The sequence below is a fragment of the Mesoplodon densirostris genome, chromosome 2 (assembly GCF_025265405.1).
Source record: "Mesoplodon densirostris isolate mMesDen1 chromosome 2, mMesDen1 primary haplotype, whole genome shotgun sequence".
NCBI lineage: Eukaryota > Metazoa > Chordata > Mammalia > Artiodactyla > Ziphiidae > Mesoplodon > Mesoplodon densirostris.
Genome location: NC_082662.1, coordinates 191,942,532 through 191,953,404, shown reverse-complemented (window position 1 = coordinate 191,953,404; position 10,873 = coordinate 191,942,532). Strand labels below are relative to the sequence as shown.

The 10,873-nt window shown below is 60.8% G+C and overlaps 1 protein-coding gene across 1 annotated transcript; it reads left to right on the top strand.

The window, feature by feature from the left end:
• Positions 1–4,896: 4,896 nt before the first annotated feature.
• Positions 4,897–8,633, top strand: TNNI1 (troponin I1, slow skeletal type). The gene is made up of 4 exons (XM_060088693.1): positions 4,897–5,028; positions 6,623–6,712; positions 8,111–8,287; positions 8,526–8,633. The coding sequence occupies exons 1-4, from the start codon at positions 4,903–4,905 to the stop codon at positions 8,631–8,633; spliced, it is 501 nt and encodes a 166-aa protein (XP_059944676.1). The 5' UTR covers positions 4,897–4,902.
• The last annotated feature ends 2,240 nt before the right edge of the window (positions 8,634–10,873 follow it).

Below are 10,873 nucleotides of genomic sequence, written 5' to 3'. Positions count from 1 at the left end.
CCCCCACACCCTGACCGAGGACGAGCATGTCCCTCCTCAGTGAGATCTGTGCCCCCGGGCACCGGGCTGCAGGGGCTGGTGACGGAAGAGGGGCCCGGGGTGGGGAGGGCTCTTCCCCGGCTCTTCCGCTCTGGACCTCCTCGGTGTCTTCAGAGGAGTGCGGCCCTAGAATAAACAGCTGGTGATAAATCTAACTGCAGCCAAGCATCTCGGGAATGTGCGGACTGTTTCCACTCCCCTCTGTGCCCCAGGGTGACAGCTGAAGCTCTGGGTCACACTCCCTCCACCCCCGAGGCAGTGGCAGATGGGGCGTGGTTAAGGCTTTCGGATGGGAGATTGGGGGGGGTGGCTGAGCCCCACCCAGGCTTCCGGGCACGAGGGGAAAGGGTGGCATCGAGTCAGAGGCAGAGGCGGCTCTGGAGGAGGTGACGGTGGCCACTTTGCACGTGTCCTTCAGGGTCAGCCTGCCCCTACCCACACCAGGCTCTGGACCAGATCCAAAATCCTGGCCCTGTGCTCAGCCTTCCCCTGGCCCCACCCCTTCCCTGATCCTCCACTTCATAACCCAGCTCGGGGCTCCCAACCCGCCTGCACACCGGCTCCCACCCCAGCCGTGCCCCTCCCTCCCTGTGTCGTTGGCACAGTGCCCCCCCCCCCCGACATCCGCTGGAATGCTCTCTGTCCAGCCCGGGCCATAGGGTGGTCAGGCCTGGCTGCGGAGCATCCCCCTCTACGGCTCGAGGACCCCCTCCTCGGTCTGAGCTCCAGACTCTCGGACTAAAAGGGGTCCCAGGGTCCCAGGTCAGGGGGCTTCATACTGTGCTCCACGGGCAGAGGACCTCACAGAGGAGCATGGGGGTCCTGGGCTAACGCCCCTTCTACCAGGGCCAGCCGCTCTATTGATTGGACTTGCTTTGAACAAAGGGTTCAAGAACCAAATATTTGATGGAAAACAAGTTCTCTAACCCCTGATGTTGCAGAGGGAAAAGCTGGCCCGGAGAGGGTTAGGGTGAAGACCAGAGTGGGACACAGGGTTTTGCCCTGGCTCCTGGCCTGACCCCCCTGCAGGGCCCCCTCACGGACCTGTCCCAGCTCATCACCATCCATGTGAATGGCGCCCCCTGGAGGTGTGCCCTGTGGTGGCTTCCTGTGGCCTGTGCTCACTATTCCAGACCCTGCCCTCTCTGAGACCTTCATGACCACCCACTGCCCACAGGACAGTCTGTCTCACCCTGTCATTCGAGGCCCCGTGAGCAAGCACCCAGCCCCCAACTCCAAACGCATTTTCTGTGTATCCCATTCTGTTCCCCACAGGTGTCGGCAAACGTTTTCTGGAAAGGGCCAGCTAGGAAATATTTTAGGCTTTGCAGGTTACGTAAGGTTCTGTCGCATATTCTTCTTTGCTTTACAGTCTTTTAAGCCAACAGTCCAGTCCTGGCCTGTGGGCTGTAGTCTGCAGATCCTGGTCCTACACAAACGCCCAGCAGAACCACTTTTGATTCTCATCTTGTTTCTTTGCCTTTGTAAGGTTTCTCTCCCCTGTGAATGAGTGAGTAAATGAATGGAGAGAAACAAGAGCAAATGCACAAGTATTTACCCCATCCTGACCCGCTGGAAGGCGATATGTCTGATTTTGCCTTTCTGCTATCGGACCTTCTCTCCCAGGCTGGGCGGCTGACACAGCCCCACGGCCCAGCCAGGTCGGGGTGAGGGCAGGAACTGTAACTCTCCCTCATCCGTGCTTCCTTCTGCCCCAGGTGCCGCTCCAGGTGCCGCCCCACCACCACCATGCCGGAAGTGTGAGTAGTATTGCCTCCCCACCTCCCGCCTCCCGCCCCAGGGCCCAGGAAGGCACGTGCCCTTGCTGCAGATTTCACATCATCTGTTCGGTCCCTGAAGCAGTTCCCCGGGAGACCAGATCCTGAAACAGGCACAGTCCTGAGAGCCGGGGTCCCCAGGGTCCACGTGTCCTCCCAGGCTTTGAGCAGAACTGGCTCCCAGTTTGTTGCCGGAAGACCCTCTTGGCCTGTGTCTTAGAGTTTGTGTGCACTGATCAGATGGACGGATCACAAGCCCCAGGCCATGATTTAACATTACCCAGTAGATGAACAAGCTTTGGGGAGGTACCTACTCGCCCGGGCCGGAAGTTTTCACAGCCTAGGAGGTTTCCATCCTCCCCAGTGTACAGTGGCTGGTGTTTCCCAAAAGGGCCTCCAGTAGCCCACAGGGCCTGAGGGTTTCTCTTCTATTCTGCTTGTCCTCGAACTGGTCCCCCTGCACGATGTCTGTCTGCTTTCTTTCTGCTGTGCTGTCGGCTGTCGCGTGGATGCTGTGCATTGTTCACACTCACTCTGTCTTCTGCTCTCCCCCCCGCCCCCCGCCCACCCTGGCCTTCCTGTGATGGATGCCTGCAGCGAGGTGAGTAAGACTGGGGGTGCCTCTGTCCTGGTGGACGTTAGACAGGTGACGGTAGGGTGGGCATTTGAGGAGAGAGAGCTTGGGTCGAGGCCTGGGGAGGGGCGCTCGGTGGCTGAGCAAATTCCCTGGAGAATATAAACCTTGGGGGAAGATTCTGGACATGGGGCTCTTCAAGGTCCGGCGGGGGGCGCCCCAGTGCATCGCGTCCCTGGAAGGTGGTCCTGGGGCTGGGACCACACAGAGGTGGTGTGACTCTGCACCCATGCTGACCACCGAGCAGTTCTCCCTCACCGGGTCTGAGAGCGCGTCCAGCTCTGGGGGCCTTCCTGTCCTTGCAGATCTACATTAGAAAGGTGGGAGGGGATCATCCTTGGGTTATTCCAGCCCCGCCCACCACCGGACACAGAGGGAGGAGCAAGAGAATCCTGGCCCTCCCCTCGGGTCTTAGACAGCCCTGCCCCCATAGAGCCCAGGTCTGTTTAGGCTGCTGAGGACACACAGCCTGTGTCCCGCCCCGCCCGGGGTGGGGACTGCAGCTGGGGAGCTGTGGACTCAGGGCTGGCAGGCTGGGAGTTAGCAGCAGGGATGGAGGGGACACTCGGCAGAGATTCTGCTTTTCCATAGTCGTGTGAATCTCTAAGTTTCACTGAGGCTCATGTGAAAGTGAGTCCCTGGGGACTGATGGGCAGCGAGGTGGTGGGGAGACAGTGAGACACTTCCGTGGGTGCAGGACAGCGTAAACCGCGGCTGGAGATGCTGGTGATGCTCATAGCGACAGGCCATTCCCTCGCAACCACGCGGACCGGACACACAGCAAAACCCTTGGCTTTCGGAGAGGAAAAGACAGACCACCCTGAATAGCTGGATTAGAAGCATGTCCCAGGCACGAGAGCCCCTTCATTTTCTCCCACAGGGACGGCTCAAAGCCGATTGCTTCTACTTTACGCACAAGAATAGCAAACCCAAGCTGTGGCCGGGGCTCAGCAGAGTAGCTGCAGGTGGTGGTGGGGGCGGCGGTCACCAGTAGCACGAGAAGTGACCGCCTGTGTCCAGGAGGAGACAGGAGGCCTCGGAGTTAGGGATGGAGCAGCTACCCTCTCGCTTCCCTGGGGGACGCTGCCACAGGGCCAAGACGTATTAGGACGTATCTAGTCAGCAAGAGGTGTCAAGCATTTTTAATAAGAAGAGAAAATATTTGTCTTCATAACTGAGAGCCATCTATATGGATTGTGTCGACATCAAGAAAAGTTTTGACGTCTAAAGAGACGAGCTTCTTTCTTGAGGGAACTCACGGCTTACTTCTCTGACGTGACACAACATTGCCCCGGAGCGCCAGGCCGCGTGCCTCATGCACGCTGCTCGAAGCTGGTGCTCACCCATGATCTCATTCTGTCTGTAGTCCCTCTGTGGACCGGGTAAGGTGGGTCTCAGCATCCTGACTCACAGATGAGGAAGGGGGGTGCCCAGACCCCGTGACCCACACAGTGTCTTGCAGGATTCAGCCCCTCGGTCAGGGAGCTGAGTCTCTGAATCTGAGGGGTGCAATCACAAGATGAGCTTTTAAGGGACCCTGAGATGAGGATTCTGGGTAAGGATGGTGACAGGCTGGCGCTCATCCCGGCCTGCTCCAGATTTCCGGATCTGTAGCCGCCACCTCACCCGTCTCTCCTCCTCTTTCTCCTCAGAGTAAACCCAAGATTACTGCCTCCCGCAAACTTCTGCTGAAGGTGAGCAGGGTCCCGGCTCTTGGGAGGCGTCCGCGGAGGCAGAGGGGTGCAGTGTACCTCTGCGGGGGAGGGTCGTGGGAGGTCAAAGAGGAGGGAGACCAGAGTGGGGAGGAGGTGGAGGATGAGGAGAAGGGATGGAGGAGGAGGGGATGGAGGAGGGGATGGAGGAGGAGGGGATGGAGGAGGGGATGGAGGAGGAGGGGATGGAGGAGGGGATGGAGGAGGAGAGGATGGAGGAGGGGATGGAGGATGAGAGGGGATGGAGGAGGGGATGGAGGAGGAGGGGATGGAGAAGGACGCAGCAGAGGGAGTCTGGCAGGAGCCCGGAGCCTGTGGTCAGAGGGTGGGAACCTGGCATTCTGGTCCTGGCACCTACCCGGGTCTTGGCAGGAGGCGGGACCAACTTCAGGGTGGGACCCCTGGTGGGGGCACAGGGCTTGCTTTATTCTGGTAAGAGATTCTTCCTTAGGAGCTCTGGGGCCCAAAAAGATGAGAAATGGTAAGAGGAAGAATTGAAGGACGTAAGGCCCGGGGTCCAAGGGCGCGGGTGCTCGTGTGCGGTCCCCCGGGGTTTGCGTCACGTGGCCGCGCACACACTCCCACTCTCGGCTGCCGCCTCGCTCACAGGCGCCCAGCGCTGCCTGGGCCGGGCCTCGTCCGGGGCTGGGCTGGCGCTGGGGGGCGCGCCTCCGCTTCAGGCCCCGCTGCCAGGTCGGGGACGGGCCCCGCTCACCGGCCGTGTCCTGCGCAGAGCCTGATGCTGGCCAAGGCCAAGGAGTGCTGGGAGCAGGAGCACGAGGCGCGGGAGGCCGAGAAGAAGCGCTACCTGGCCGAGCGCATCTCCCCGCTGCAGACCCGAGGCCTGTCGCTCAGCGCCCTGCAGGTGGGCAGGGAGAGGGGCTCCCGGCCGCGGACCGCAGGCCAGCGGCAGCGGCTCTGACTGGCTGGGCTGGAAGCTCTGTCCTTTACAAGTGGCTCCCCCTTACCTGGTCTCATTAGTCTTCACAACGCCGTGTGGCGAGGTCGGGCTGGGGTGGGGCGTTGGGTCCCATTTTACAAGTGGGAAGGGAGCCTCAGCAGGGAGAAGGGGCTTGCTTGTTGGGGGGGGCTGAGCAAGGGCCAGGTCGTGTATCAGAGTAGCGTGACGGTGCAGAGCGGGGAGCTGGGCAACGCTCGGGAGGGCCCACTTCTCCAGACTTGCCCGTCCTTCCCCTGCAAATAGGCCTTTAATGTTGTTATAACACTGATAAGAGTTTAAACACCAGTGACTGCAGAGTGAAGGGCCCGGAAGGAAATACACATCTCCTTTGACTTACGATGGGGTTATGTCCCAAGAAGCGCAGCGTCAGGTGAAACTGTCGTAGGTCCAAAGTGCACTGTCTACACCTCACCCAGCGCACATCACAGCTCACCTGGCCCAGCTTAACCGTGTGAGGACCACTCACGGTAGCTGAAAGTTGGGCGAAATCAACTACCAGAAAAAGCCTATTTCATAACAAAGAGCTGAATATCTCATGTAATTTACTGAAGATGAGAAAGCAGATGGTTGTCTGGTACAGAATGGTTTTAAGTGTGTGGGTGGTCACCCTCATGAGCGCGGGGCTGCCCGGGAGCTGCACTGCCCAGCACCGAGCATCACAGCCTGGGAAGGATTCAAATTCAAAATCCCAAGTATGCTTTCTACTGAATTTGTACTGCTTTCTCACCATCATAAGGGCAAAAAAATCATAAGCTGAACCATCGTAAGTCAGGGACCATTTCTTTAAAAAGACATTTATTTACTTATTTTGGCTGTGCCAGGTCTTAGTTGCGGCATGCAGACTTCTTAGTTGTGGCATGCGGGATCTAGTTCCCCGACCGGGGATGGAACCCAGGCCCCCTGCACTGGGAGCTCAGAGTCTTACCCACTGGACCACCAGGGAAGTCTCACCATTTGTAGACCAACATGTCACGGATGGTTACCTCCAGGCGGTAACCTATGTTATTACTGCCTGGTGGTAATAATTCCTATTTTATTATTAATTAAATAATAATAATTATTATCACTAATTATTCCTATTTTATTAGTAGTAGTAGTAGTATTTTTTTGTTTTTTTGTTTGTTTAGGCTGCACCGCGCAGCACGCAGGGTCTTAGTTCCATCGAACCCGTGTCCCCTGCATTGTGAGCACGGAGTCTTAACCACTGGACCGCTAGGGAAGTCCCCTTATTTTATTATTTTTGCTTAATATATAATTTTCAAAATTTCTACAATTAACTTACATTCTTTTTATCATAAGAAAATGTTTTAGCGATAAGTACCCTCGGAAAGGAAAACAAAGGACTTCCATTCAGAGTGAGGGGGTCCACCAGCCCCTTCCACAGCTCAGGTCTTGCCGAGGTGGAGGAGGGGCCGGGCCCCCGGCTGGGAGGTGGAAAAGGGGGGTTGGGGGCTGAGCGGCTCCCTCATCTCCCTTCCTGACTCCCCTGCTTCCCCAGGACCTGTGCCGGGACCTGCACGCCAAGGTGGAGGTGGTGGACGAGGAGAGATATGACATCGAGGCCAAGTGCCTGCACAACACCAGGGAGGTGGGCCGGGCTGGAGGGTAGCAACACCAGGGAGGTGGGCCGGGCTGGAGGGTAGCAACACCAGGGAGGCGGGCCGGGCTGGAGGGTAGCAACACCAGGGAGGCGGGCCGGGCTGGAGGGTAGCAACACCAGGGAGGCGGGCCGGGCTGGAGGGTAGCAACACCAGGGAGGCGGGCCGGGCTGGAGGGTAGCAACACCAGGGAGGCGGGCCGGGGCTGGGGGTTGGCAGGGGCACAGCCGGAGCAGGCTGGCTGGCTCGGACAGGGTGGTGTGTGGGGAGGTAGGCGCAGCCGGTGCAGGTCAGGTGGGTGGCGGGTGATGTCTGGGGGTGTCGGGTGGGCACTGACGTGTCAGTTGTGGACCAGGCCCCCCTCCCACTGCCGGGTCTGGGAGTGGCACTTAGGAAGCTCTGGTCCCTGCACTCCATCCCCCAGGGCTGGAGTTGGGCAGAGAGAAGGTGACGCTTTTCACACAGATGAAAAGCACAGACTTGCTCCAACCTATGAGGTGGGCTCTTCAGTGGAAGAGAAGTCTCCCCTTTCATTCACTCACACAAATAACCACAGCCTGTTAGTAACGCCTCACCTTGCAAATGGCTTTCATGTGCATCGGCCCTTTGACCCTCCCTGAACCCCTTTGACCCTCCCTGCACGCCTGTGGACGAAGTGGTGCTTTTATCTGCACCTGACAGACGAGGACGCTGAGGTTCAGAGAGGCTGAGAAGCTCGGCCCGGGTCACACAGAGGGGGACCTGGCATGGGCCTGGCCTCTGACCCCGACTCCAGTCACTCAGCACTCCCCCAGCAGGGGGCGCAGGGCGTCAGCTCCACCCAGACCCAGCTCTGGTGTGGTGGGGGGAACGCGGAGGGACAGGGCTCCTGGACCTGGCGTGGGCTCCTGTTCCAGCAGAGGCGGGGGAGGGACTGGAGCCACTTCCCTCCTTCCCACTTCTCCCCAGCAGGAATGACGCTCTGTGGGTTCACGGGTCTCCCCAGAATTTCCTCCTGAGGTTGCACCCTGGAAATCCCCCAGGGGGCTCGGACATGGGGTTTATCCATCCTGCTGGGCCAGGGCTGTGCCCTCAATGAGCTGCTCTGAAGGCTCACCGGGAAGGGACTGGTTAGAAGCGGGCATAAGAGGCAGTGGCCCGTCCCACTGCAAACAGGGCTTCCGAATGACACTTCTGTCTTCCCTGCATGGCCGCCATGGCCGCCACGGCTAATGGAGTTCCCTCTCCGAGTGCCACTCACCCCTGTACCAATAGAATAGGTTAGAACAGAGGTGGCTGTTTGCAAGGTGACAGATAGTGGGTCTGGGCGTCCCCGAGGGCCTGGCCTGGAGCCTGGAGAAGTGGGGCCTGGCTGGGGCCCGGGACCCTGAGCTGCCCCCTCCTCGCAGATCAAGGACCTGAAGCTCAAGGTGCTGGACCTGCGCGGGAAGTTCAAGCGCCCCCCCTTGCGGCGTGTCCGCGTCTCGGCCGACGCCATGCTGCGCGCCCTGCTGGGCTCCAAGCACAAGGTGTCCATGGACCTGCGCGCCAACCTCAAGTCTGTGAAAAAGGAGGACACGGAGAAGGTGAGCCCCCGACCTCACCCGACGCGGCCTCGGCCAGCCCTGCAGGCCCCGCAGGAGCCCCGCCAGCTGGCAGCACGTTCCAGGAGCCCTGGGAGACCAGGGGAGGCCTCACCACCCTGTTCTGGGAGAAGGAGGGCTGGGATGTCCCACCTTTTAGGGGAGGCTGACTTCCCATCACCCAGCTGCTCCTGCGCAGGGAGGGCCTGGCGCTAAGTGTCCCCTGTGTGGCCGCCCACAGGAGCGGCCTGTGGAGGTGGGCGACTGGAGAAAGAACGTGGAGGCCATGTCCGGGATGGAGGGCCGCAAGAAGATGTTTGACGCTGCTAAGTCCCCAACCTCCCAGTAGAGGTAGGCAGAGCCAGCTCCCCGCTCCCAGGCCCCAGTTAACAGGGCGGCAGGGACGCCAGGACAGTGGCTGGCGGGGAAGAGGAGCCCTGAGGTGGCTCAGTCCTGGTCCCCCGAGACTGCGGGCACGGGCCCTCACCTGCAGCATGGCGGTTGCATCCGCTCCGTGATCCCCCAGGTGTATCACCTGGGGCGCAGATGATCTGGCCCCTCCCGGGCCTGCTGGATCCGAGACTCGGGGGTGGGATCAGCCCCTGGGTGACTCTGATGCCAGAGCTTAGAACCCCTGGATTCCATGACCCCCAGGGCCTTCCAGCTCTGACTTTCCAAAGGTCTAAAGCACTTTTAACTGCCTCCTGGGGAATCCTGCAAAGTGCCCAGCACTGGTCGGGGGGCTTCTATTCAGAGGAGACAAGGCCACCCACTCTCTGAGGAAGCTGCTGGAGAAAGCAGCAACGTTAGGACACGTGAAGCCCTCTGTGGGCGTGCGGAGGGCACATGCAACAGTGCAGGGTCTGTCCGATAGCCCTGTCCGTCTGAGAAGCCTCCTGGAGGGGCACGCTCTCCGAGGATGTGACGGGGTTGCAGCCACAGGAGGGCATGTCAGGGGCTGATGGTGCAACCAGAGCTCAGAGGTGGGGATTAGCCACACGTGGGAGAAAGCCCAGGCGGACAGGTGCGAGGAGCCCCGTGGGGAGGAGGGTGTGAGAGGGGGAGAGCTGAGGCTCGTCGGAGCCCCTGTGGACAGCAGTCCAGCCTGGGGGCCGGCGTGAGGCCTGGGAACTGAAGGCTGCTGCCTTTCTGTCCCCCAGGCAGCTGGCCAAGCTGTGCTCCGGGTGCCCTGCGGCTCCTTCCTCCAGCCCCGCCCGCCGGCCTCTCAGCATACCCCCCTGCACTGCAGAGCGCCCCCCCTGCTCCCACGCCTCCCCTCCAGCCTGAGCGCCTTCAGGCGGGACTGGGATTAAGAGGGGAGGAACGGCAGCGTCTGAAGACCTCGCCTGGCTGGCGGGTGGGCTCCCTGGGGCTCCCGGCCGCTGTGGGGAACCAGGCCACGAGGAGGCATGCACCCTCCGCTCTGTATGTCAAGCGCCTGTGGACGTCACAGCCTCTCCATTAAAACCAGTGTCCTGGTCACTTCTGCAGCTCTGGCTGTAAGCACCTGGGGGAGGGGGAAGGCAGGGAGCCTGTGAGGGAGGCTGTGCTGGGCTTCAGGCAGCAGCTCAGGTCAGCATGGAGGGCCACCTGCTGAGGTCTCCCTGCTCCCCCTTCCATCTGGTCCGGTGACACCACATAGCACAGCCTCACCCCCAGGGGGCTCAGCTCAGCCCAGCCTGACCTGCAGCTGTCAAGGGGCCCCTCCATTCCCAGCCCCTGGCCCTGCTGCTCTCACAGGGCCGTTCCCCCGGCTCCCCTCTCCCGGGTGCCCTGGTGTACCTGACCCTCGGGGCTGAGCCGTCAGGTCAGTGTCCTGCTCAGCACCTGGCCCAGCCAGGGGGATGCCCTGCAGTTCCACCCCGGCCACCAGGCAGCTCCTTCTTCACGCCTGCCCTGGGCTCTCCCGTTGGGCCCTGGGCCAGCCCTGTCCACCCGCATCCACCCTGCCTGACTGTCTTTCCTTCACACTCCTGACGGACCATGTCCCCCAGGACTGATTCTGTCCCGAGGGGGGGGGCAGTCAGTTGTCTGTCCTCCAGGTCAGGTCCTTCTCCATCCCACTGACATCTGGACCAAAGCCCGGTGGGGGGTGCGAGTCTGCTGGGGTGGAATGGGGGGCCTGGGGGCACCCCTCCACACACATGGAGGACAGCGGCTCCCGTGGAGCAGAGACCAACGTCTGGGCCAGAGAGGGCCTGGCTTTTCCGGGCAGTGTCATGTGACTCCTGAGATCTGCCTACGAGGAAGCAGCTGGTCCCCAGCCCGCCCTTGGCTTTTCGGCCGCCCGGCACTGGTCCCAGGAGAGGCTGGGCCGTGTGGAGGGCCCTCCACCTGCCTGTGGGCCCCTGTCCTGCCCTCTGCTCCCAGTGCATTATCTTCCATGAATGCCAGAAGCTGGGAGCAAAGTGCAGCACCAGGGGCCCCTGGGCCGGGGTCTGGCTCCCGGCCATGCACCCGGCCGGCCCCTGAAGGACCGGTGGCCTGAGATGCGTTGGGGGAAGAACACTGCCTGGGTCCTCGCTGCAAACAGCTCAGCGGGCAGAAAGGTGGACGTGCTCAAAGAAAACAACTCCTAGAAACACGGAA